Genomic DNA, 27,188 nt, shown 5'->3' on the forward strand with positions numbered 1-27,188 from the left:
TGATTATAATTCAATTTGCCAGTGTCCATCTCCCTCGTAGGTCTCTGTGGGGCTGTGTGTTTGTTGTTGGGGCTCCCCAGGGGGCAGCCTCGGTGTTCCTGGGCCAGAGCTGCTTTCAGGCTGGGACTGCTTGGCACCATGGCAAGGAGAGACACTAGCCAATGCAACAGCCGAAAGGCAGACCAAGAATGCAAGGGGACAGTTGTGTGGGGACCCTTTCTGGCACTTGCATGACATGACCGGAAGTCACCATCTCTTTGGGACTTCAAGGGGCCACTGCATCTCATGGAAGTGTTCAGAAATCTCAGGTACTGTGGGCAAGCCCCTCATGCTATGGGTAGCCCTGCCAAGGACAGACAGGGTTCAACCTGGCTTGCTTGGGAGGACAGGTGTTCTCACACACTGCTGGAGCCCAAGAATAGGGCCTTGCTGGCTTGGTCACCTAGAAGTGGACATTGACCCTGGGCATTGGGGATGGATGCACCCATGGGTGAAGGTGACCTTGCTGCTGGCTCCAGAAGCCAGTTCTTCACAGCCAGCCCTCCCAGGGGGCTCAGGGCCTCCTGCTAGTCCTGTCTCTCTCCTGTCAACAATGGCCACTGGGCAGTACAGTATGCAAGTCCCCTACAACTGCTCTTGGATGGGGACCACTGAGCCCCTATTGGTGGCCAGGAACAGCCCTCATCCAGGATTCTCCAGCTACAGAGGTCCAAATTTCCGGAGAGTCCCTGATCCTTTCCCAGTAGCTGCAGATGCTGCCCGACCTCCTGTGCTGGCATTTCATGCCTGGCTCTGTCCCCTTCCCTCCTGTTAGACATATGAGATCACAGCTCCGCAGAGGACATCTCTGAGCTCCTTCGATGTGCAGGTGTGCAGCTGAGTGGGGAGGAGGGAGGTGTAGAGATGACTGTAAGCACACGACACCTGAGCAGGAGCAGAGAGGCACCCCTGAACAAGAAAATGTCTCAGAAATGGATTCCTCTGGAATTCTAAGCAACTGTTTTCTTGTCAAGAAATAGCTGACAAAAGAAAGAAAAGGAGCAAGCTGTGGAAGGCCAAACAGCCTTCTTGAAGTGGGAGATAGCTTTTAGGGCAGAATCAAAGCTCCTTTCTTCCTTCTTCCTTCCTTCCTTTCCTTCTTTCTTTCAATATTTAAATAAAAGATCTGGAAGAGTTTATGTTTGGTAAAATTACGGAGTTTGCAGTTAAATCTCAACCCTTTTGAGCGGTGGTAAAATGTCACTCTGATGATGATGTCAGGAGAGGTCTTACCGTGAAAGGCACCAGGTAGGGCAGAAGATGCCACTGCATTTGGATTGGGGTCATGGCATGGAGGCTGTCTAGACAGAGAGAGTTTGGGACCCAGAAGGACAGCAGTGAACTGGACAGGATGGGAAGGAAGCTGGAGAAATCATCCATGCCCCCTTCTCCCATCACAGGGCTGACGGTGACCACACCCTGCAATGGGGCCTGCTGTGGTTATGGTTTCTTAGAGGCATGCCGGTAAGAGTTCCAGAGAAATGGTGTTCAGCCACAGATCCGCGTGCCGTAGTAACTCAGTTTGCACATCTGTGGAATGGAGCCACTGTAGTTTCAGGCATGGCAATGGCAAAGTTACTGACAGCTGAGCAGCCGTGGAGAGAGAACTATGTGGAAAGGGGTCCAGACCTATAAAGTCACCCTGGCCCACCTGGAACAAGCTCAGGATAAAGTCTCCAAGAAGTCTATAAAATCAGGCAGCCTCTCCCCACCTCAGCCCCCAGCCACCTCAGGAGGAGGCAGCTTAAAACCAATAACAGGAAATCCTGCTGTACTCGGCAGGGGAACAAACTTTGAAAATCATTTCCCCTAGAGGTAATACAGGCTGGAAATATAAATTGCTTCCAGAAGGGTTTAGATAAGTTCGTGGATTGCAGAACCGGAATGGTTCCTGGGCAGAATTAGAGTGCAAGGGGCCCTCTGTCCCATGAAGATGATGTCACGGAGGAAGTCCCCAACACAGCCAAATTCCCGGGCAGCCATGCCCCCCTGCTAGCCCTGTCTGCACGCCAGCCTGCAGTGAGGCACAGTTCCTTTCCCTCTCACAGCCCACTTCTGCTCTGAGACACCTCTCCACCCTGTCCTTATCGCACTGCTACTCAGGTACCTGTGTTGAACCCACCCTCCCCTCCCCCTCACTGATGCTCCAGCACCCATGCTGAGCTGTGACCCATGGGTCCTTCTAGCCCCGCGTTCATGTCTTCACTCTTCACAGTGCCAGCCACTTGCCCTCTCCATCACAGGGAAGCCACCCTCCCTCTGTGCACTGCCATCCAGCATGGGCACCATGAGACGGTGGAGACTGGAATCACCTGCCAGGCCCTCTGGGGACTGCTCTTGGCATGCAGCCTGTCTTTCCAGTGCCTGTATCTTCCTGGCTTGCTTCTCCAGGGTCTCCAGCACAGGCTGCTGGACCAGTTTGACGTTCGAGCCCTTCGGGGACCTACAGCTTAGGCACCAGGATTGGAGACTTGGTCATGAAGAGGAAACAGGATGTTTGGGCCTCTGCCAGGTTATCTGCCTTGTGCAGAAGGTCTTCTGGGAAAGGGATGAACAGGACGGAAAGGCTACGGAGTCTGCTTTTCCACGCAGGTTCCGAAGATTTTTGTTGTTGTTCTTCCCAAGCAGTGACAGAGCCTGTGGCTGTGAAGTTAGCCGTGACTGGAGCGCTAGTACCATGGACAGTACTCCAGCCGGGACAGTGGTTCAGACCCTGGACAGCTCCCCACACCTCACATACTTAAAAATCAGTTTAATTAGAGCTGTGCTCTGCCAGCCATGACCTCTGCCAGCTCCTATGGGGTCCCCCACCCCAAAAACTCTCTGAAAACTTCACTTGTCCGTTTTCAAAGATGCTCAGGGCTCCTGCTGTGTGACAGACGTTTTATGAGAAAGTTACTGAAGAGGGCTGACCAGTGTGGAGCTCTCTTTGGGGTGGTGACCCTCATCCTGTAGACGGCCACTGAAATTCTCAGATCTTGCCCCAGGCAAAGTGACTGCTGTGGATGGGTATGGCTCAAGTGTCCCCAGTGGCTGACATGCTGGAGGCTTGGTTCTCAGTGCAGTGGTGGTGGTGGGGTGTCCCTGGTATATTGGAGGCTCAGCTCTCAGAGGAGATTAAAGTATTGTTCACGGACCCCTTAGTTCCCACATAGGGTGATAGGAACAGAAAGCCTCACCCTCCCCAGTGCTCTGGCTCCGTCTGGTGACCTGACCTCTTGTTCCCAAGCACCAGGAAGGCTTCTCAGCCTCCACAATCGTGGGCAAAGGGTGGGATGCACAGTGGCCGAATGCTTCCCTAGCAAGTGCAAAGCCCCGAGTTCAGTCTCGGTCATGCAAAAATAAAACTGTGGACAAAGTAAACCTCTTTTCTTTATAAGGTCAGCCTGCCTCAGGTATTCTGTTACAGTAATCAGAAAAAATGGACCAGTACTGTTACCACGATTTCTTAACAAACCCAATTCTAGTGCTTGGCTCCGCTGAGAGGCTAGTCAGGAAGGGGATGGCGAGGCTCATTCTGATATCAGATGCCAGGAAGCCACTCTCCTACTAAGAAGAAATAGCATCATTCAAGTTCCTTTCTGATCTATCTTGCCAGGTTGGTCTCTTGTCTCTCTGCTCATGGTTCCTGCTTTGTACACAAACTAGGTTCTCAGTTAAGAATCTTTTGTTGCAATGTGATGGAAAAGTCAACTCACATAGACTTAAACAGTAAGTGGGTATTTTTAATTCTTGTAATTGAAAAGCCCACAGGTGTGGCAGACTGGGGACAGCCAGACCCACAGACTCAGTCACTCTGGACTGTTCCCTTGGCCCCCAGACTCCATGCCGTCTGGTGACAGGGTGGCTGCAGCAGCCCCAGCTCTCAGTTCTAAACCCCACTCCCAGGACCCTTTCTATGCCCTTTCAGTTAATTGCCATTCCTAAGACAAGCGACACAGTTGATTGGAGGCAGTCAGGATGCACCCTGGAACTTTTAAGGTTTCATCCAAGCCAGTTGGCTAATTATGGAACAGTGGCAGACCCTCAAAGAAAATAGAGTTGCCATTTGTGGGGAAAAGAGAGTGGAGGCCAGGGATGTAGCTAAGGCATCAGTAACTGACCCCTGCCTGACTGGCCCTGTCGGCCACCCCACCTGCTGACATCCTGTGCTCTCCATACAAGGTCATCCTTGCCACTGTCTCTGATATCGTGTCTGCTCCTGAGGCCTAGCCACCTCTTCGGCTCCCACAGCAGTTTATTTGGACATTCCTTTGTTCTGTCCCCATTCTTGCCACATCCTCCAAACCACTAGCACTTGTCTAGGGAGATGGAGGTAAAACTGGGTTGCTTAGATACAGGGGCATCAGAGGAAGATGCACCAAGAGCCAGGAAACCCTGAGCTGTGGCAACAAGGTCTTCAAGCAGCAAGGAGAGGTGACATGCGTCCCGGGGATGGGGCAATGGATGACCACAGTCACACTAGCTTGGTTGGGTGTGACGACAGCACCCCGAGAAGGCCTCTGCTGTGGAGGGCCGTGCTGTGGCCAGATCACACAGCCTGGGCTTGCTCTGACCTGGGAGTGGAGTTCTTGCCCCTGACGCTGCCTGGGGGGTCGGTCTGAATGCGAGAAGAAGGCAGAGGGGGTGCATGGAGGAGGTGACCCAGTCTATGGGGGAAGCATTTGGGAAGACTTAATGGGGAAGCCAAGAGAGATGAGCCAGGAGGTGAGGTTCCGTTTCCTGCTGTGGCTTCCCTGCTTCCTTCTTCCACAGAATGGCACCGCAGTGTTACTGGAGTGTGGGGAGGAGCTGAGTGTCAGAGGGAGGAGGGTCAGGAGGGGTGTGGAGACGGGAGCTGGGGGGTGAACAGGGTCCAAGAGCTAAGTGCCATCCTCCATTCCCACCAGCCAGTCTCACAGCCTCCCTAAGGAGCCCACGCTCACTTTCTCCTCTGAGCTCCTGGGCTCCAGAGGGGATGACCCACCCCTCCTCACCTTCTCCCCCCACCCCCAGGAGGACATGTCTAGGGGTCATTGGCTTTGTGCTTGGCTGGATTTTCTCTCCCTGGAGCCCCAGGGACATTTCCTAGAGGAAGCCGCCTGCAAGAGCAAAGGAGATTTTTCCACCTCGCCTCCCCACTTGTCTGCTACCTGAATCTTAGCCTAGAGGACTGACTGAGTTGAGGCCAGCTTCAGAGAAACCTCTTCTGTGCAGGACAAGAGTACCAGAGGGGAGACTTGCCCCCATGGCCCCTTGACCACTTTGCTTCAGGGTGCTAGAGAGGGGGCCTGCCCTCCAGCCAGCAGAGCAGAGCTATGCCCCCCATGCTAGCTCTCTTGTTTGTGTTTCCTCACCAGCCAAGAAGCTCCACCCCTTCCTTCACCAGAAATGGGGGCGTGGCTTGGCTAAGTGAGGATTTGATTATACTTTGTCAGGTCGTGGGTCGTGGGAACACCAGAAGCAGTTTTCGACTCCTTAGCTAAACCTATAACGCTGGGGTTCAGAGTTCATAGTCATGGTAAACTAACATAGCAAGCAGTGTCGGCTCTGATTTACTTCCACCCTTGGGGGTTCTTGGTGGCAAAGGCGATTATGGATGCCGGTGGCAGATCGGGACATGGCACATCTCGCTCTGGGGGAGCTTGGACTGGGACTCTGTCCTCTAGTGTCCAGGGCACAGCTCCACCCAGAGCTAGGAGCGCCTCACTCTGGACTATACCCAGAGGTGCTGTGGGTGGCGGCAGAGCAGAGGGCTTAGGGCAGAGTCAGACCAGACTGTCTGGCTCCACCGCATCTAGCTGTGTGTGAGCCAGCACTAGTTGAGGTTTGTCATCTGCAAAATGGGAATAGAAAGAGTCAAAGCTGTTGAGAGAAGTGTTTGAGATGTCACAATAAGTAGCGATAGACCACATGGCAAAGTCACTTACTAATTCAGCATATTTACTGTGGGCCCTGGCAGCCCCACTCCCAGAGAAACAAAGATCTGGGCATGGCAGTGGTTGCTTGTAAAAGAACCCAAGAGAATAATCAGGAGATCCTCCTGCATCCAGATCACTGCCCAGCGATGGGAGGGTGTTCACCGCGTGCTCAGAGAACAGCCCAGCTGAACGACAGAAGTGGGGCACTGTGGAAGAAGCCAGACACAGAAAACACATGCTACATATGCCCACTTCTGTGATGTTCTAGAAAAGGCAGGTGTTGCAAGATGGGTGTCGGCTGGCGGTGGGCAAGGTTCTCAGCCGTTCCCCCTCGAGACTGGCTTCCCTCCTGCTGATGCTGCGAGGCGCTCGGTGACACATTAGTGAGAAAGATGCCACAAGAAATAAAGTTTGTTATGAATTATTCTATTTGGGGCTAATTATAGGCACAGAGGAGAGGAGTATTTACAGAGATGGGAGGTGAGTGGGGGAGGGGCAGGGAAAGGCCCTGAGGCTGGAAATGAGGTGGAGACTGGAGAGAGTTAAGCCCACAAGGCCACACGATGGGGTGGGGTGAAAAAGGCATTTTAAAATAAACACAGCTAAACTCGGTCCAAGGTGACTGGAGATCAGAGGACAGATCTGAGCCCTAGGTGTTAGCAGATCCTCAGGACAGACCCTGGAATCCCAGGGAACACTAGAGTGTGCAGCAGCCGTGGAATGTCCTCTTCCAGTCATGACTGCGGGTCCACACCTGCCCCCACCCCCCGTGCCACGTGGCTCTGCTTTCCAGGGCCTGCCTCGTGTCTACCTGAGACTGTGGAAGGATGGTTCGTTCCCACTGAAGTGTCCAGACAGCTAGGAGGATGACCCTGAAGGTCTGATCTGAACAGGTGCCTACTGCTTCCAGAAGGGTTTTGGGAGGGCCAGCAGAAGTCTGGCAGACTGCTGTACCTAGGTCAGGGGACCATGGGCCTGGATAAGTTCCCTTCCATTTCCTCAGCAGGAGGCAGAGAAGCAATGTTCGTGCAAAGCTGCCTGGTTCTGTGTGTTGGTTAGGCCCTGGACCCTGAGGCTGCCTGGTCCTGTGTGTGGTTAGACCCTGGAGCCCAAGACTGCCTGGTCCTGTGTGTGGTTAGACCCTGGAGCCCGAGGCTGCCTGGTCCTGTGTGTGGTTAGACCCTGGAGCCCGAGACTGCCTGGTCCTGTGTGTGGTTAGACCCTGGAGCCCGAGGCTGCCTGGTCCTGTGTGTGGTTAGACCCTGGAGCCCGAGGCTGCCTGGTCCTGTGTGTGGTTAGACCCTGGAGCCCGAGGCTGCCTGGTCCTGTGTGTGGTTAGACCCTGGAGCCCGAGTCTGCCTGGTCCTGTGTGTGGTTAGACCCTGGAGCCCGAGACTGCCTGGTCCTGTGTGTGGTTAGACCCTGGAGCCCGAGGCTGCCTGGTCCTGTGTGTGGTTAGACCCTGGAGCCCGAGGCTGCCTGGTCCTGTGTGTGGTTAGACCCTGGAGCCTGAGTCTGCCTGGTCCTGTGTGTGGTTAGACCCTGGAGCTCGAGGCTGCCTGGTCCTGTGTGTGGTTAGACCCTGGAGCCCGAGGCTGCCTGGTCCTGTGTGTGGTTAGACCCTGGAGCCCGAGACTGCCTGGTCCTGTGTGTGGTTAGACCCTGGAGCTCGAGGCTGCAGCTGTCCGACTAGAGTTAGGCACCCGTGGCGCTGTGGCTCAAGAGTTCTTGGCATCAGACCTTGGTGCCAGCTGTGGGCTCCTGACCTGTACACTCAGCTGGCAGGCCATTACATGCAGGGTCTGCAGCAGAGCAGGTTGGTGCCTCTGCAGCTTGCCAGAGGAGCCCCACTTCACCTCCCTCAATGTGCACGATAGGCTATTTATTTATGCTTGGCTTCCCTGCCATCTACTCAGTCAACTGAGCCGGGAATGACACTCATCTTTGCTCTCTGCTCTGCCTCACCCAACCTCAAACCTATGCCAGGATGCTTCGTGCAGCCATATCCCTCTCTAGGGCTTGCTAGGTCAGGCAGCCTTCCACCCGCTACTGTGGGACACTGTCACCCTTTCTCTGGGCCCTGTCCCTTCTCTGTTCTCCCGTGTCCAGTGTCATGGCCACCAGTGGTCACTAAGTGTCACATCCTCGCTTCTGCAGTAGCTATCCTGATGTGTCCTCCAACATCGTCTGCTCCCCACAGCCCATACAGGGCCTGTTGTTCTATCCCTGCCAATGACAGAAAGCACCCTGAAACCCTCTGCAGCCCAGAGCCTGGAATACCCAGGGAGCTATGTGTTCCCTTGGCAGCATGGACAGAGGGCCTGTGGGTTGCCTGGCCATGTTGCAAGTGAGTCAGACAGACAGACAGCAAAGAAGCAAGCTCAGCAGAGGAAAACATGACAAGTGCATGGGGGCGGGCAGGCTTTAGGAGCTACACATGTAGGAACATGCTTAGCAAAAGGAACAGCAGATACCAAGGCCCTGAGGCAGAACTGAGCTGGCAGAGCAAGGGCTCAGTGGCTGTGAACGGACAGGAGCGAAATAAACAAGAGCCACATGGTTTCCAGCCTTTGCACGTGAGAAGCTGCCCACACACCTGCTCCTGGGGAGCCATACGGGAAGTGAGGGGAAGTGTCCTGCTCTGTGGTCGTTGTGAAGCCCATTATTCTCAAGGAGCAAAGGGAGGGAAAGGTAGAGGTGCCAGCTGGGCCCGAGGAGCCTCAAAGAACAGTCAGCCCAGAGCAGGTGGGGACAGTGACTCAGTGATGGGCAGAAGCCCCTCAGAAGGATGCAGACACAGGATGGGCAGAGACGTTGCAGGACGTCCTCACAGACCCCTGAGGCTTGCACCCTAACATTTTACAGTCTGATAGTGCCTGTTGTAGGGACCTGCCCAGGGCACCCAGATTGGGTTCCCCTGGGATTTGCTGCTGCCACCAGTATTGTCTGTCCCTGAGCAACGCTGACCAAGGCTACAACCTTAGACTCACCGCTCTGCTGATCTGGCCAGTGTCTGTTTTCTACCAGTGGGTGGGCTCCAGGGAGAGATCAAACCTGATTTTGCCCTGCATGGCAACTCCAGGCTGCCACTCAGGGCCTAGCACCACGTTTGGTGTCAGGAGAAGCCAAGGACAGCAGGGACAGTCAGCCATCCTGCTGCTGAGGACCTGAGGGAGCCAAGGCTGCCGGGCAGTGAACTGGACCAGAAGGAGGTCAAGCCGACCTTGAAGCAAGCCAGCCTGTGGCTGCTTGTGTCTGGAGTGCATCTCAGTGGGAGCAGACACAAATACACAAAGGTTCTGCTCCTGGCTTCCTCAGGGAGCAGCTTCTGAGCCTGGAAGGAGAGCTGGCTTCTCTTTCTCTCTCTGCCCTCCCATCCCCCGCCACACTCCATTTGTGCCACTCTGATGGCAGTGCCCACAGTGTGCTGAGGGGCAGATGAAGGTCTCCTTGCCCTCAGTCTCCTGAACCTGACTGTCCACACACAGCAGGCCCTGGTGGGAACTGTTGGATGAACAAACAGTTGTCTTCCTAAAGCTGTCCCCTCCCCCCCAGAGCTTCTCTCTAGGGACAGGGTTGGGAGACAGGTGGAAGAGAAGGGCTCGGCTTGGCACAGTGGGACCAAGCTGCTGAGTGGGCTGCTGAGTATCCCAGGGTGGCCAAGCTGGGGGGAAAGGGGCTCAGCCACTTTACACTTCCCCCATTTCATTAAGACCTGTAAATTTTCTCATTAATATACTTAAAGTTTGTTTTAAGGGGAACAAGCAAGAGATAATTGATAATGAACTCTCCGTGAATGCCCTCAGTTTGCTGTAGGTAATTTATATCCACGGATAGCGCCTCTCACTCCCAATTACCCATTTAGCTGCAGCAAAACAGCAGTTCAACGAGACTGATGCCAACTTTCATATATTCCAGCCAGAGAGCCATAAATACATACATAGGGGGTGGGTCTCACCGGGCCCACTGCAGGTTTGTATTAAGATTTAAATATTCATACAGTTATTAGTGATTTATTAAAAAGCACATGACCTCTTCTGGAAAGTTCTAAATCTTCAACAAAAGAGGTCCTGACCTTCCCTTCCCCTGCTCCGCCCCCACCCCCAAACTAGAGAAATGGGCTGTTCTACAACCATGTGACATCATAGCATCGCCTGTGTTTCCATGGTGATGGCAAGCAAGGTGAGGCAGAAGCCAAGGATGGGGGACAGACTCAGGGCTAGACTGGGGGTGGAGTCTCGGGGCGGGGGGACAGGAGGAAGCCAGGTGTCCACCCGTTTGGCACTGGTACTCTGTTTCTTCCCATCCCTTTAGAGGCTCTTGACAAGGAGGGCACATCAGCTTTTGCCACCCCCTCTTTCCTTCCTTTCTCTCATTTTAAAACAGTCCACCCAGGGGTGGCAGCGTACACCTTTGGTCCCAGCACTCAGAGGCAGAGGCAGGCAGATCTACGTGAGTTTGAGGCCAGTCTGGTCTACAAAGTTAGTTCCAGGACAGCCAGGGCTACACAGAGAAACCATGTCTGGGGGTTGGGGGGGGAGGATTCCACCCTGACTGCATCAAGATGAGGGGGTGTGGCAGGAATGAGGGTTCTGGGATCTCAGGCCCAGAGAGGGGCAGTGGCTCACCTCAGGCTGCACAGTAAGGGTTGGCCCACTTCTCTCCTTCCTCCATGTTCCCTTGAGCTCCTCTCTGCTTCCTCCAGCTCCATGTTCTTCTCCCAAGACCTCAGGAGCCTATTAAATGCTAGGAAAGATAATGAACCAACCAGCAAAACATGGAAATCAATATTGGGAGAAAAAGTACGGCTGCCGTTAAGTGAAATAAACAAGATGGTAATTATTTGGACAGCAGATAATTAAAATGGGGTGAGGGCTCATTACTATATTGTCAGAGGTGTGATGGCCATGGCCAGACAGCCTCTTCCCAGCTCGAAGACTGGAGCCAGGCCTGGACTCCTTCCCTCCTCTCGGGGGTCCCCAGCTCCCACTGCCTCTATCCTTGTCTGCAGCAGCCTTTGCTTGCTCCTTGGTTGCAGTTTGAAGCACAGACTGAAAGTCAGCCAGCCCAGGCCGCTCCCTGCCTCTTCCTTTCCCAGAAAGAGCATCACATGGCTCTTGAGGTCCCTCGGCCTCTAGAAGGGACAATGTCTCAGGCCTCAGGTAAAGGTAGGCACCAGTTGATGACACTGAAGCCCCAGGCACCTGTGGATGGCAGGTGCCTGGCCTCAGGGCATCCACTGAAGGCTGGGGAAGCGGTTCAGGCAGGAGGGTGAGTGCTGGCCAGGAGAAAGAAACTGAGCACTGGAGTGATTACAGAGCCAGGGTGTGTGACACAGGCTCATGGTCAGGGAGGGGACTTCCCCTTGCCCTGCTGTGACCCTAATTTGTAAAACTGAGAGACCTTGGGCATTGTCTCATCAGGCTTTGGCCTGCCAGCTTGTTTGGCCAACACAGTGTCTAAAATATTTAAATCAGTCGTCAGCGTTCTACTGTGGGAGGCTCCACACCAATGTGGCTTTCCAGCATCTCAGCCGGCCTGCCTGAGTGGTGGCTGTTGCTGGATTAGCTGACCCCAGGGTGGGCACAGCACCCCTCACTCTGTCTCTCCAGCCGAGTGCTGGGCCACCATAGTGTCTGGGTTTCCTCGGACTGCTTCCTATATTAAGAGTGGGGTCCAAAGTGGCCAGGATCGGAGCCGAAAGGGAAGTGCTGTCACTGACCTCCAAACTCCAGCTCCTGAGCAGGACACAGCAGAGAAGGGGTGGCAGGGATCTGGGTATGTCTTAGTTCTGGAGCCTGTCCTGGCACTAGCTCTGTAGACCAGGCCTCGAACTCAGAGATCCAGCTGCCTCTGCCTCCCATGTGCTGGGATTAAAGGCATGCGCCACCACTGCCCGCCTCCTTAGTTACAGTTTCCATTGCTGCAGTGAAACACCGTGACCAAAAAGCAAGTTGGGGAGGAAAGGGTTTATTTGACTTCCACTTCCACATTGCTGTTCATCACTGAAGGAAATCAGGGCAGGAACTCAAGCAGGGCTGGAACTTGGAGGCAGGAGCTTATGCAGAGGCCATGGATGGGAGCTGCTTACTGGCTGCTCACCCTGCTTTCTTATAGAACCCAGGACCACCAGCCCAGGGATGGCACCACCCACCGTGGACTGGGCACTCCCTCATTGATCACTAATTGAGAAAATGCCTTACAGCTGGATCTCATGGAGGCATTTCCTCAACCGAGGCTCCTTCCTCTCTGATGACTCTAGCTTGTGTCAAATTGACGCACAAAAACCAGCCAGTACAGGTGCGCAGTCTGATGGAGGGGGCCACCGCCTGCAAGCTGGCCTCTGACCGCCCATGAATGGTACAAGAACAAACCTCTTATACCCAGGAGGGGTGGCCCACAGGAGGTCATGTGACTCGGGAATTCGTGGGGCTGGAAGCATGTGTGCCCTCTAGGGTGGAGGGCTTGCAGAGGCTGGGCCTGCACCAGATGGCACAGGAGTGGGAGGAGCGGGTCTCTGACCTGTGAGGTTGCAGCACTGGGGTTATAGGTGAGGTCAGGGGGAGAAGACGAGGTCAGCTGGGTGGCCTGGCAGCAGTGGAGAAGTAGGCAGGAGAGAGGCTTAAAGGCAGATGGGCTGAGACCAGCAGGTGGGCAGAGTCCTGGATTCTCTTGAGGTGCCTTGGGAGCTGGTGACTGAGCTGACAGGAAGTCCTGGGGAAGTGAAGACTGTGTCAGGAGTTCCTGGGTTGTCTTGGACTGTGCTCCATGACAGGAGCTGGGGAGCCAGTTGAGAAGCCATGGGTAGGAGCTTGGCCCACCATAGTGTCTGGGTTTCCTCGGACTGCTTCCTATATTAAGAGTGGGGTCCAGGATTTAACTTCTGAGAACTGGAGTGCCAGTGAGCTGGAGATGTGGTCCCATGGGGTGGTCCATGGTCTGGCGTGGGCATGGCTCAGGCGGACGGTGGGCCCAAGGGTGTTAGAGGATGGGTCATACACAGCAGACGTGGTTCTGGGGGCTGTACCAGGATTTCCTGCCACGGTGACTAGACCACTCCCCGGGGCAAGACCTGAGCCTACCATGCTCCACATACAAGATTTGCTGACCACTCCTGCCCCAGTGAGCCCCTTGCCTGCCAGGCAGGAATCGGCGCTTCACTGGCCTGGACGTGAGTCTCTTCACCTGTAGGCTGTGGAGTGAGAACAATGGGCCTTTGCCTCCTGGACTCCTTGGGGGTTGAAATGAGAAGGCAGCACGCTGTGATCATGACTGCTGGATTCAGGGTGACTGCCGTCCTGGAGGGTTGCACAGGATCCCCGGGCTGATGACTGTGACCCACCTGGTGTCTGCAGCCTTCAATCCCAGCCCAGCCCCAGATCCGCTCTGGCTGAGCTCCGTTAAGCCCGTGAGATATGAAACGCCATCACATCCAGGATGGGGTCTTTAATTAAATTAACTGCCAGCAACATTGTAAAAATGCTGATGGGGTCATGAACAGCCACGTAGGCAGCGGCCATCCATCAACGCTGTGTGTTTGCCAAGGGCCACACCTGACTGCGGTGCGATGGCCACACCGGGCTGGGGCCACATTTTTGGAACTACTCACATCCTTTCTTAACTTGTAAGTTTACCTGGTGAAGGTCACAGACAAAAAATAAAGGGTGGGGTGCTTGGGTGCTGACGGGGTGGACACTCTCTAGCCGGGAGGCCAGTGTGAGGATGCCCTCACTCTTCAGCTGCTGGCTGTGTGACCCTCCCTCTCTGGTCCTGAGCATTCACTAGACAGATAAGAGGACTCCCTCTTCTCCGGCCTGCCTCCCTCCTCTCTGATGTTCCCAGCACCCTCCTGGCCTCCCGCCCTGCAGGGAACCATGCCAGCCAGTTCTTTTATATCTTCTTCAGCTGAAGCTGCCATCGCCCTGGCAAGACTCATGGACCGCCTTGCACTGAGTAGTGATGAGGGACCTGGGCCCGCCATTGCCAGGTGACGGGTGGAGGATACACTGTCCACAGGCATGCGTGCCCTCACCACCTCCACCTCCATGCAAACTCGGAGGAGGCCCACAGCCGCATGCCACTGGCAAAGTCAAAGCAGGAAAAAGTCTCCTTCCTCTTTCCCTTCTCCCCCCTTCTCCCCGGGCTCTGTGACCACATAATTACCCCAGATTCCATTCTATTTAATTGTAGCTTATTAAATTCTAACCAGCCAATTATCAACCACAATTACAGCTTAATTCAGGGACACAATAGCTATTTTATCGTTTGTTAATCAAATGCTTATTTAGACCTCAGTTTTATTAACTATTTCTCAGGCCTGAGGCAAGGCCCCTTAGCAGGGGCCAGGGGTCCTGAGTAGGGCCCAAGGGTCTGTCCCCATCACAGCTCCTCCAGAGCTTTCAGGTCCCCTTTGCTGGTGGGTTCCTAGTGATGACAGCCATGTCACTCAAATGGGGGTGCTGGATAGAGTTGGAACACCTGGTTAGTTCTTCGGCACACCTGAACACGGCACACCGTACTCCTTGCCAGGCCCTCCGTGGGTGCTGAGTGGATGCTGCTGTGTGCCTCAGTTCGAAAAAGAGCAGGGGACCTCAGGTTGTGGCAGGTACCTGCAGAGTAGACTGGGGAGCAGATAGGTTGGCCATGGGGACTCCCAGAGGAGGTGACACTAGAGCTAAGGCTGAGGGTCTGAGAGGGGCAGCCATGGGAAGAGGGACACAGGGCATGTGAAAGGCTCGGTGGTGCAGTAAGTTTGGTGAGTTCGAGAGACGGGTGAGGAGGGTGAGGTGGTGGTTCTGGCAGAGCCAGGCTGAGGAGATGCCCATGTTGTAACTGCCGTACTTGGGGGTATGTGGCTGGTGTCATGTGCATTTCGCTTCTGTACAACAGGAGGCAGTTAGGACTGCAGTGCAGCTGCCGGCACGCCTGGTCTGCAGCAGCCAGGGCAGGGTGTCTGGCCACCATCCTTGGAGCTAGTCCATGAGGCCACACTCCTCCTTGGCATGCAGTCTGCCTGCTTGTCTTCACCATGCTTGTGGCTCTCCTTGTGTCCAAGCCCCTGGAGCCCACTGGGGACGAGGGTGACTTTCTTCCAATCTTGGAATGGTGGCTTCTGCTTCTATGACACCTTCCATGCACATATTACCATGGAAACCAGAGTGTGTGCACGCATGTGTCTGAGAGCAGGTCGGGAACAGCCATACCTTCCAAGACACTGTGGGGTCCCTCCCACTCCCGTCCCTTCTTTGTGCATGATCCTAAATGGAAGGGACCACCGCTGTCACCACAGCCTGGGTGTCGACCTGTCCCCCAGGGAGTCCTGGGTGGCTAGGAGCTACGGCTGGAGAGACAGATGACCAAGGGGGTCACTGCTCTGACCCTGCCTCCTCCTGTGGGGTCACCACTGCGTGTCCTTTCACAGATGGGGAGATGTGGCTCTTTCTAGGCTGCAGCCAGACTGAAGCAGTTGGTGGGCAGTGCCAAGGGCTGCTAGGTTTCTAGGGATTGCAAAGGTTCCTGAGGTGCATTTCTGGAACCTTGTCTTCACTTTCAGACAAGTGCTCTGAGTTGCCGCCTGGAACCCCACGTGCCCCCCTTCCCGGACCTGCAGTCTGCAGGGGTAGGGGACTTGCGGTCTGCAGGGGTAGGAGACTTGCTACCTCCCTCTCCTGCCCTTCTGTCTGTGCTTTCTCTCTCCCCGCTCCCTCACCTCTCCTCCCCTCCTCCCAGAATGTGTGTATCCTTCTATATTAGGCCTTTGTAGGCAAACTTCCCATTACGGAATTTGAAAAAAATAATAATTGAAATAAGTCTTGAAGCTGTCTCAAGCCTAGAGGAATCCCAGCCCTGCATGTCTGCAGCCCCCCCTTGCTCCTGTACCCCTCTTCGCTCCTCTGCCATGCCCAGTGGCTCATGGTCTGGAGACTGCTCCCCCTACAGGAAGGTCTCTGCCTCCCCAGAGCTCACTTCTCTTTTCTGAGGAAGCCATTTCTCTTCCCAGTGAACTGCTTGATTTGCTGATTGATTGGAAGGGAACAGAGAGAGTTTGCGCTTTCTACTTCCTGCCCTTTGTTTCTGGGCTCTGGTCCTTTCCCAGGTAATGAGTTCAGCATTCATTGAGCAAACCCTCTCTGGGCGCTTGCTATGTGTTGGACACTGGTCTGGCTCTGGAGATAGGTAGGAGGTAAAAACACTCCTGTCACTGGCTTTGAGGCATTGACATACCTAAAACTAGCTATATGGTTGTTGTCTCTGGGCTCAGAGGAGTGTGGTCGGCACTGTCTGGGGTCAGGAAAGCTTCTGGCAAGAAGGGAAGTTTGAGCAGGCATTACAGGTGGAGCAGAAGCCACCAGAAGATAGGAGATGTGCAAACAGCTCAGTGGGGCAATGGGTCCTGACTTCAGGTGGCTTCAGCTAAGGAAAGAACTGGCCACCTTGGCTGGGAACCCAGCCTTACCTTTAACTCAGGCCTGGTGGAATTCCAGGCCTCAGTGGCTGCTGAGACGTCACTTGTCTGGCCTTCTGCCATCTCCAGTTTACTGCTTCAGACCTCACCTTGTGTTTGGCCTTGCTCTGGCAGACACGGCACGGCACGCAGGGCTGGCCCTCTGCTGTGGGAGTAACAGAGCGACTTCAGGGCCAGGCAGATCTCTGAACCTGTCCCTCATCCCAGCCAAGGTCTCGGACTCCCGTCTCTGCAGAGGGGGATCTGTAGGACCAGGAGCCAGGCAGGGTGGAGTAGGGTCAGCCACGTGGCATGCTGAGTGTTGGCTTTCTTGGAGGAAAAACAGGTGTTGTCAGCCAGAATGTTGGACGGAGGCAGAGCCTGGAACAGGATGTGCTAAAGCCCTTGAGGGATTCCAAGTTGTCAAGATGCCACCTGATGTAGAGGGAGTCCCCGGGGTGAGACCAGAGGGGAAGCTCAAGCCCCAGACCAAAGGCAACATTTTCCTGAAGCATTTCTCCCTGCCTGCCTTCCTGGGCATCCACATTGCCTGGGGAGCTGGGACACCCAGGCCAGAGAGATCTGTGAAGAGCCATCATCTATGAATAAGCCTTTGGGAGCCCCTCCCCCAGCTCAAAGCAGTTGGGGGGCACAACACACAGGGCTTGGGAACAGCCCCCCCCTCAGAGCCAGTCTATGTTTTTGCCAGGGGGCGGGGCAGAAAAGCAGCTGGCCATCCTGCCCCTGGCTCTGGCTGTGCTCGCCTCACCCAGGGGTGCTGGGAGGAGGGAAGTAGCAGGTAGTAGGAAGAGGTAGCAGGGTGCTGGCTGTGCTGGTGAAAGAGCTCGCTTCTGGCTGCAGCTGTGGGAGGCCAGGTGACATCCTGCCCCCGCCCCTCCTACCCTGCTGGCTGGGATGAAGCCTTAGTAAATGCAACTTCACTAATAGCTTTGATTAATCGCACCTCATATTTTCTTGGTACTTTTAAAAATAAAACATCTGAAAGCATGTTCACACCCACCCTGGGCCTCTGAGATACACAGGAAGCTCTTATCTTCCCCACAGCAGTGAGGAAAGTCAAGCTCAGCTTCACGCAGAGACATGTCCAACGTACCTGAATAGAACTGGGTATCCTGAAGTGAGGGACCCTGGGGACCTGCAGCTGCCGGTGGGCTTCTCTGCCTGCTCTCTGGGTCTTCTCGCAGACCAAGAAGGAAGGGCTACCTTGCACAGCTTTTAATTTTTAGGGAGAATTGGGGTCATTCAGTCATTCAACAAACATTTTACAGCCATCTAAGCCAGACCTGGGCTCCTGCCCATGGGAGTCATGGTCTGAAGAGAGGCAGCACGCAGTCAAACCCACCACAGTTCTGTGTGGAGCCTTTATCCTGGAAGGAGGCTCATGGGATGGAGCAGATGCTCAGGTGGGTGACTGTCCTGACTTCATCTCTGCTGTGATAAAAATATCAAGATGAAAAGCATCTTCCCTTTAGCTCGCAGTTCCAGGTGATAGTCCATTATTGTGGGGAAGTCAAGGTGGTGGGAGTTTGAAACAACTGATCACATGGCATCAGTCAAGAGCAGAGGAGAATACAAGAATGCTCAGCCAGCTTTCTCTGCTCTCATACAGTCTGGGATGCCCTGCCATGAGAATGGTCCTGCCCACGGTGGGTTGCATCCTCCCCAACAGATGTGTCCACAGACAACCTTATCTAGACAGTGCCCACAGACGTGTCCATGGACAACCTTATCTAGACAGTCCCCAGACAGTGCCCACAGACATGTCCACAGACAACCTTATCTAGACAGTGCCCACAGACGTGTCCACAGACAACCTTATCTAGACAGTGCCCACAGATGTGTCCATGGACAACCTTATCTAGAAGATCTCTCATCAAGACTATCTCCCAGGAGCTTCTCAATTGTGGAATGTTGATAGTTAAACTAATCCCTGTGACAGTGTGAACCTGAGACCCCAGACGAGCAGGCTACTTCACTGATACATCCCAGGGGAACCGAATGGGCCAGGCACCTGCTGTATACATCCATGCCTACCCTCCCCCAAGACCCTCCCACAAGGTACTGTCTTTGCATGTGAAACCCCACGTTCCTCCTGGGTCTTAAAGTCCTCTATTTCTTCTTCCTCTGTAATTTTGTGACACACACCCACATACACACGCTCCCAGTCCTTCTGCTCTGACCATGCTGGTCTCAAGCAAGCCCAGTTACTTCATGTACCCTTACTATACCCTTTTAAACGTAAGCACTCTTTAACCTGGCCATGGCTCAAAATCCCCTCCTGAGCCTGCTTCCCTCTGGGTCCCTGCTACCCCATCTGAAGTATCACCTCTCCCTTCTCCCACACTCTGTCGGTATGGGCAGTGTTTGAACTGGGTTTTCTTTTCCCAAGCCTCTCGGAGAGGGCTGCTTGTCTGCCTCTGCAGGGTTCCAAGCCCAGAATGGCCTCTGGCATGCAGCAGGCACTCACTTTGGGTGTGCCAAATAAGTGTTCATTTCAGGTCACAGAAGAGGTAGCAGGTTCTCTTACCCAGGACTCTCTTGCCTCTTTGTGACACTGGCCCTAGGGGTTCATCTAATTTTCTTCCTGTTTGTAGCTACCACCCTCTGATCCCCAGCCTGCCTCTTCATGTACACACACTTGCACATGCATGTAGACATGCATGCTCACCCCTCATCCCCAAGTAGACATGGTGAAGGGGACTGCTAGGGTGTTGCTCCTGTCTTGCATGGGCAGCATGGGCAGGAGTGCCAGCTTCTGACAAAGTGAGCAGCCAAACTCTCTCGAGAGTAGCAGGGACGACTCCTCACTTCAGGGCCAAAACCATCCATGTACCTGGCCAGCAGTCCCTGGTGACCACAGCCCAACAGCCTCACAGCAGCCCTAGAAGGCTACTGGGTCTCCATCTCTGCGGGTGGGAAAGCCCAGGTTGGAGGAACTGGGATGAGCAGGCTTCCAGATGTGGAAGTGAGCCCCACACTCGCCCATTCCCATGCAGCTCCAGGAGCCTCCTGCAGTCAGAGTTCGCCCCGTGTTTGGCCCTCAGCATCCCTGGGGGTGATAGCAATAGGTATCCATCCCCAGTCTTCACTGTGAGTACCTATCCTAAGTAGCTTTGAGACAGACAGCAGGAACCAGGACTGGGGACTGGCTGGGGAGGACAGAAGTTTTGACCACCCACCTGTGTCTCCTGTGGTGAGAGCTGCCACGGCAGTGAGGGTAGGCCCCAGTGCAGAGGGCAGGATGTATAGTCTTCAGGCTGAGATAGGCGTGGGAGGTGGGAAGTCAGTGCCTAAGAGTAGGTCTCTCTGTAACCAAATGGGAGGGGTGACAGATGCCAGAATGGAATGTTCAGGGCTGCTGCCAGCCACGGATCGTGCCCCCATCTTCAGACACCCTTCAAGCAGGCAAACAGTGGAAGCAGAACCAGCAGGCCCGCTGAGGCAGCAGGGAATGGGATGTCTGAACCAACTAGAGAACTCTAGTGCTTCATAGCAGGGTCCTAGGTCACTTGGGTCTGTGTTTGCACTGCTGGGTCCCATCCTTGATGGCAGGGGTCATAGAGAAAGTGCTCAGTGTAGTTGGCCCACACCATGGCAGGAGGCGGCTAAGACTGTCCATGCTATGTGCAGTGTAGTTCAGGTATGAGAACTCTCAGGAACATGTGAGCAGGGGTAGTGGGCAGATGCCCACCACGGGGGCTACCAAGAGAGAAACCAGTTCTGAGCACCCAGACAGCACCCTGCTGTCCCTAGAGGACTTGGCCCAAATACACCACTCACTCATAAGTGTCCTTGACAGAGGACAGGGCTATAGCCTGGAAGGGACCCCTGGGGCCTCCTGATAAATACCCTCACCCCAGAAGGGGGAGGGAGACCACACCAGAGTGGCGTGACGGAGGCCCTGGAGAAGTGAGCTATGTCCCTTATTGGTCACAGTACATTTATTTTTCATTAGCAGTTAAATGCAGACATGAGGGATTGTGCTGGGTTCAGCGGGCGGCTGACGTGAGTAGGGCTTGTCGTGCTGATCGATAGAGAGGCAGGAGACTTGAGCGCCCACTCCCTGCCTCACACCCCACGGGGGACCCGTGCCCATCCAGCTCTGATCAAAGAGACAGGCCCCAGCTATGATGCTGAGCCTCCGCCAGTTAAGGGGAGGTCTGCAGAAGCCGACCCAGACCTGCCCTGAAGACCTGTGGTGGCTCCGCAGGGCCCTGCCTTGAGGCTAGCTTGGCTGTTCATGTATGCAGTTCTGGGGCTGCTGACGTGCTGTGGCTTGTCCAAGCTCATGTCTTGAGAGGCTAGCATGCCTGCCAGCACTCACTTACATACACCCACGCTCTAGAGCTGCCTCCTGAGCCCCCAGTCTCCACCCCACCCCCGCACCTTTGCTCTCCAGACCTCAGAGGTCTGCATGCGCCTTAAAATGCACCAGTGAGCCATACTCAGACTTCAAGCATTCCCTGAGCTTGAAGGCTGTGGGTGGAGCTTAACGGTGGAGCATGTGCTCAGTTTCCAGCACCACCCACCATCACAGACACACACACACAGAGAGAGAGAGAGAGAGAGAGAGAGAGAGAGAGAGAGAGAGAGAGAGAGAGAGAGAGAGAGAGAGAGAGAGAGATATTGAGGGGGTCAGAGGGTGGTCCTCCTGAGGGCAGGGTCAGAGCTGGGGTTCTAGGGAAGGGACTTCTGCTGGGGTCTCACATCTGGTAGCATAAGGTTTGGATTCTCCCCCATCTGTCCTAATCTTACACGTTTCGGGGCCTAACAGGCTCGACAGAGGGTGGTCTGGGAAGGGTAACTCCATTTTCCCGGCCTGCCTGTGTTCTCGCCTTTATTACAGAACTGTAGGAATGGGGGGGGGGGGTGCAGAAACTCACGGGAGGAAAGAACAGGTTGGCAGCCGAGGGGCCAGGGAGGCAGGGGCAAGGGAGACTTAAAAGAAGGAACAAGGTCTGGAGGAGGGGCAGAGGACCGTGCTGACAGCTTCCACCTTCCTGAGGAGGCTGTTCAGAGCAGCCTGCCTCTTTAGGCAGAACCCCCACGAACCACTGGAGTGACCCCATCTCACATGCAAAGCCAGTGACTTCACCTAACTTCCCAAGGTCACCCATACCGGGGAACAGAACACACTTCCTGGGAGTGACCCCCGCTTTCTATGCCTAGAGGCCCCATTTATGTGTTGGTGGGAAGTTGCTGCAACTTTGAGGGCTGATCAGGCCAGCTGGGGCTGTTCAGTGATGGGCATTCCCCACCCTTGGGGGTGAGGGTCCTGCTGGTAGACAGACATCTCAGACTGCTCTGGGGGGTTTACCTCCACCCATGCCTCAGAGCCAATTACCCGTGTAATTAGTAACAAATGACCTGTGGGCTGGTGGTAGGTTTGAGTTAAAATTAGAAGGAAACCCATACTTAGGTCTCCTGGAGTGAATGGGAAGTGGCTCAGGGCCTGGAACTTCCAGGAAGACTCTTCCGGCATCCACCCTAACATGTCCCCCATTATCCTCACCAACCCTTTCCCCCACTCCACCCCTCCCTAATCCTCCATTCTGTAACCCCACCCAGCACCCCCTTGTTACCATACAAAATTCTATCCTGGGTACATTCCCCTGCCTCTCTCCACTCACCTGGTACTTTAATGGCACCTATCTGACTTGCCAGGGCCCTCCACCTTCACCTAGACCTGCTGGGACACGGGCGTGCAGGAACAAATCCCAAAACTTCTCCTAGGAGAATATGGGGTTTTCACTGCTGTCTTATGTACAAGGCTCCCTGAGTGCTGATACCTGCCTTAGCCACCCTGGGCCACCCTCGTCTTCAGAAGGTCATGGGTCCTTTCTTACGCTGACTTGCAGATAAGGACACAGGCTAGGAAATGTTGTCAGTGGCTTGGCCTGCACTTAGTTATTCCCTTGGTCCCACCCAAAGCCGGGCTTTTGCTATGCCAGCTGCCTCGGCCGGTCTCAGGAAGGCCCGACTTACGTCCTCCTGTCCTCCTCCCACAGGTGCCCAGCAGAGTGCCACAGTGGCCAGTCCAGTGCCTGGTGGCAGCCCAGATCTGCTTCCCCACTTCCTGGTGGAGCCTGAGGACGTGTACATTGTGAAGAATAAGCCTGTGCTGCTGGTGTGTAAGGCTGTGCCCGCCACCCAGATCTTCTTCAAGTGCAATGGGGAGTGGGTACGTCAGGTGGATCACGTGATCGAGCGCAGCACTGACAGCAGCAGCGGTGAGTCCTGGATGCGGTCCCTGGATGGAAGGCAGCTGTGGTCACTGGAAGACAGCAGCTAGCCCTGAGGGTCCGTGAGCACCTGCAAGCTGCAGGACCAGGTGCAGCTGCCTCCTGGCTTGTTTCTTTCTAGATCACCAGGGAAGGCAGAACCCCCACACTTGGCACTCTATGAATATACAAAGGTCTTCTCTGGGACGTCGCCTGACCATTAGCTTGGGACATAAGAGGGAAGCCACACACACACACACACACATTCATCCACTGAAATGCCCCGGGGTCTCCCAGCAATTAACAAAATCAGGGAAGCCTGTCCAGAGGCGCCTGCAAAGAAACGGGGTAGAACTGAGTAGGTGCCACACGATAAGAACGCATTCTCTGGTTGTTTTTTTTTTGCTCTCTGTTCAAGCACGCTTTTGTCATTTCACAGTCCCTCTGCTGGGGACACAGTCCCCCAAGAAAGGCAGGCAGTAGCTGACTTCTTAGTAAGAGGAGAGCAGAGTTGAGGCATGCTCCTCCGGGAAGGCTAAGTGATGGAGAACTCAGAAATGGCCAGAGAAGAGGTAAAAATACCCCTGACCAAGGACGTAGCCCAAACAAAGGCCAGCCATGCACACAAGAGAACCCAAGGAATGCCCCTGACCTATGGCACTTCAGACCACAGAGTGACGTGACCAGAACAGTGGGTGACACAGGATGGGGGTCAACAGGGGTGGAGGGGCTCTAAGAGCAGCAGGCAAAACCAAGAAGTACTTACCCTCCTGTAGGACAGCAGCTCACCCCTTGCCAGCCCTGGTCTCAGGTGACAGGTGGGTCGAGAGCCCTGCACTGGCTTCCAGTACTTCCCAAAAGCAGGGCCACAGAGGCAGCCATACTAACACGAACAGAACTGATACTAATGGCCACTAACACACATGGAGCCTTCTGGCTTAGGCCTGCATCTCTTTCCACCACAACCTCAGCCAGCCTGAGATACAGCACACACCCCAGGAGACAGCCCATTTGAGATGTGTAGGCCACCAGCGTGAGGGTGAGCCACAGTGCCAGCCAGCCAGACAAGCTGTTCCGGGATCAGGACCCAGGAAGGTGACCCAGAGTGTGGCCTGTGCTGCAGGGAAGCGGGAATGGTTGGTGGCTGCCCTGGGAGGAGCTCTAGAGGAGGGATAGCATCCAGGTTTAGAAGTACATAGAAGGGATAGGGCAAGAGATGGAACACCAGCCCTTGACGACGGCTCAGGGTTGGATGGGAAAGTCAGCCTGGGGTGCAGGCAGATGTCAGGACAACTGGAGTAAGACGTGTGCTGTGGGAGGATGGCACAGGGCAGATGGTGAAGCTGTGGCCTGGGAGGACAGTCAGAAGTGCTCGCTACTGTGAATGCAAGCCGAAGCGCCCTGGATTCAGACAGCATAACCTAGTCCCCGGAAGCAGGCTGGTCAACAGAGGATACCGAGCAAGGCCTTGACCCTGACCTGCCCAGGACCCCCAGAGGGCTCCAATCAGGTATCCTAGCCCACGAAGAGGACACCCATCCCCTGCCACCAAAGTTCACAGAGGTGGGATTCCTCCCCACCCTGTGCCAGCTCAGCCCCCCAGCAGAGGTCCCAAGGACTCTCTACTCCCCTGGCCTGTTCCTTAGGCTAGCAACTCCTGGCTGAGCGCTGCATTCTGTACTGATCCAACTGTATCCATACCTGCTGCTTGCCGTTTCCTTCCTGCAAGCCCCCAAGGGTTCATTGCACACCCTTGTGCCAGGCTAGGTACTAAAGATTCGGCCCCCACAGCTCTCAGACTGCTGACTCCCGCCTGCAGGAGGAAGCTGGGGAGCATAGCTCAAGAAAGGTCTCCATAGTAGCAGTAGCTCCCAAGACTAGTGGTGCTGATGGCCTACTGACTGTGGGTGCACCTCCAGAACCCACATTATCTGGGCATGAGAACTGCAGGAAACACCCTCAAACCCCGAAGCAGTGTTTTAATCTGTGGACTGGAGGTGAACGGCCTTTTCAGGTTGAAGGAGAAACTGTAATTGCATAGGCAGGGTACCTCTTTATGTTGTCATGAGCCCTGCCGTGGACCTGTCTATCTCCCCTCATCTTGCTGTCTCATTGTCTGCCTGAGACCCTGGCCCTTTCTGACTGAGCAACCTTGCACCTTGGCAGCACACACATGGACAGTCCCCACCCTATACTCCCATTGGCGCTTGTGCTGTCTGTTCTTCCACATAAACAGAGAAGCAGAACCATGGGGGCACATCCCACATAACCACCAGGTCCCTCTTCTGCCTTGAACTTCAAGGCTCGGGCCCCCAATGGCCAGCACATCAGAGTTCCCTGAGTTAATTTTCTCTCAGCTATGAATCAGAGTGCCACAAGGCCAGAAGAAAGGCTTTCCCTAACTATGCACAGAGGCCATGGCAAGAAGTGTCTTGCAAGTACACATACCAGACTCTGAACCAGTCTGGTCAGACAGGTGTGGAAGGGGTTAGCAGTTCACGCACACCTGAGCCCTAGTCACTCATGTGTAAGGGCTACGGTGGCACAGGAGAGACTCTCACAAGGGACAAATGCCCATCCTTTGCCTTCGCTTCCCATCCAGAAGGCCAGGGGAAGCCTGGAATCTGTAAAAGCAAGCACTGGCCTCTGATACAGAGTATAATTCATTGTTAAACTGGGTGCTTGTAAAATCAGATAGAAGGACCCCACTTTGACTTCAGAGTGCCCAGCTAATCCTCCACCTCCCAGAAGCACTCAGCAAGTTCCCGCTGTGGGTTCCCACGTGTGCACTCTGCATTCATACACATATGCAGCCCTAGTCCAGGCACCCTAGGGTCCCTGCTTCCTCTCCAAGACGGGCACCTGCTCATATTTCCTAGTCAGGATCCGCTCCCGGGAACCAGGCTCTTTAACGAGCTGCTGGAAGGCAGGGTAGGGTCTAGTTTCCCCCTCCCCTCAGCCCTCAAAGCTTGTGGAGCTCGAGGTGCAGCCTGAAGCTAGGTCACTGTGGATGAACACCCCCCACCCCTCCATTCACTGCACCAGGAAGAAGATGTGGGGAGGGGGCTGAAGGAGGACAGAAAAACAAAGAAAGTACTTGGCTTAGTGTTGTGGTTCCCAAGCGGAGCTTCCCCTAGGTGGTGGATAACCTCAGTGTAGAGGAAGTCAGGGGCTTGGGGGCCATCAGTAGGCCTGCCCCCCCCCCGAGGACACTCAGAACAGGCCAGAGTGTTCTAGAGGTGGTCCATCCCTGACCCTGAGACAGAAGAAGGGAGAAGAGGCCCTGCTCCACCATGAGCCCGGCTTGGAGGCCCCAAGTGTGCGTGCGCTTGACAGATAGCTGAGGCGCCCAGGCCCAGTGAAAGGCACCTTGGTTCTCAGCCCCACCCAACCCGACACCCGAAAGAGTAGGAACAGCAGGAGAAAGTGTTCGCAACAGAGATTGGTTGCCTACTAGTCATCGAAGCCAAAGGAGACTGTGGACACACACACCTGTAAGAACTAGCCGGGGGATGGGATGAGCAATAGAAACATCTGGTCCCAGTGCTACAGTTTGAGAGACTCCATGAGGGTCTGGGAAGGGGTCAGGGAGACATGTTAGAGAAATGAAGAAGGAAAACAGTCTCCCAGGCTGGCTGGCTCAGCTGGGCTCCCTGCTCCTGCAATGCAACCCTAATTGAATTTCTCTGTTAACAATGGAAACACATTGGCGGCTGGCCTCTCTCTCTCTTTCTGATAAGCCAGTGACCCAAGGGAAATTGGGGTCAGGAGGAGGAGAAATTGGAAACAAACAGTCTTTTCTCACTCCTGGGACAGCGGTTTTGGCTGTAGACTAGGGGTGGGAAGTGGCATGGAGACCCAGGCATCCCCCATTCTGGGTTGTCAGAGAGACTGGTCCCCCTCCCCTAAACACCCCACTGCCTGGTTCTGGATACTGCAGAAGGTGGGGATCTGAGTAGGGTGGCAGAAGGGTTTCTTCAGGCACTCCCAGACTCCTCCAGCCACCAGCCCTCTTGACCCTTACTTGCTGACCTTTGCCCTCTTATACTGTAACACACACACACACACACCCATGGATGGATGATCACACTTAGGCCACCCCAGGTGTCTGTAGAACATAGACCACACTGGATTCAGACCACCCTGGTGCTTGTGGCAGATCAGGTGTTCTTTGCACCTGCTGCTCTATCCAGAGTGGGGCACCCCATGGAGCAGAGTTGGAACAGTTCCAGGGGAGGGAGTGGCGTGAGTGAGATACCACCCTAGCATGTGGGAAAGCCTGAGTCCTGGGAGTCTATTTCCATCCTGCCTAGCAGAGTAATGATAATAGCTGTTTCGTTATCACCTGTCAGATCTACCTGCTAGCCCTCCAGGGAGGTTAGCAGACTTCCCTACCCTCCTGTGCCTACAGAGAGCTTAGCCTGTCTGCTCCACCCTTCCTCTAGGGGTTCCTAGAGGCCAAAACCTGCTGACCAAAGCTCCCAACTTCAGAGATTTTCCATCAGTGACTTACTGGAGACAGGCCTCAGATAACAAAGTAGAACAATGGAAGTCCTAGCAACT

At 54.7% G+C, this 27,188-nt stretch overlaps 1 protein-coding gene across 2 annotated transcripts in view; it reads left to right on the top strand.

Annotated features, from left to right (window-relative positions):
• Positions 1–27,188, top strand: part of Unc5a (unc-5 netrin receptor A) — a 57,299-nt gene that overhangs the window by 19,641 nt on the left and 10,470 nt on the right. For both annotated transcript variants that reach the window (XM_057787126.1, XM_057787127.1), the window contains exon 2: positions 22,413–22,634. In XM_057787126.1, coding sequence (XP_057643109.1) covers positions 22,413–22,634 — 222 coding nt within the window. The remainder of the gene's footprint in view (positions 1–22,412; positions 22,635–27,188) is intronic.

Source organism: Chionomys nivalis, chromosome 13 (genome assembly GCF_950005125.1).
Source record: "Chionomys nivalis chromosome 13, mChiNiv1.1, whole genome shotgun sequence".
In the NCBI taxonomy this organism is placed as follows: domain Eukaryota; kingdom Metazoa; phylum Chordata; class Mammalia; order Rodentia; family Cricetidae; genus Chionomys; species Chionomys nivalis.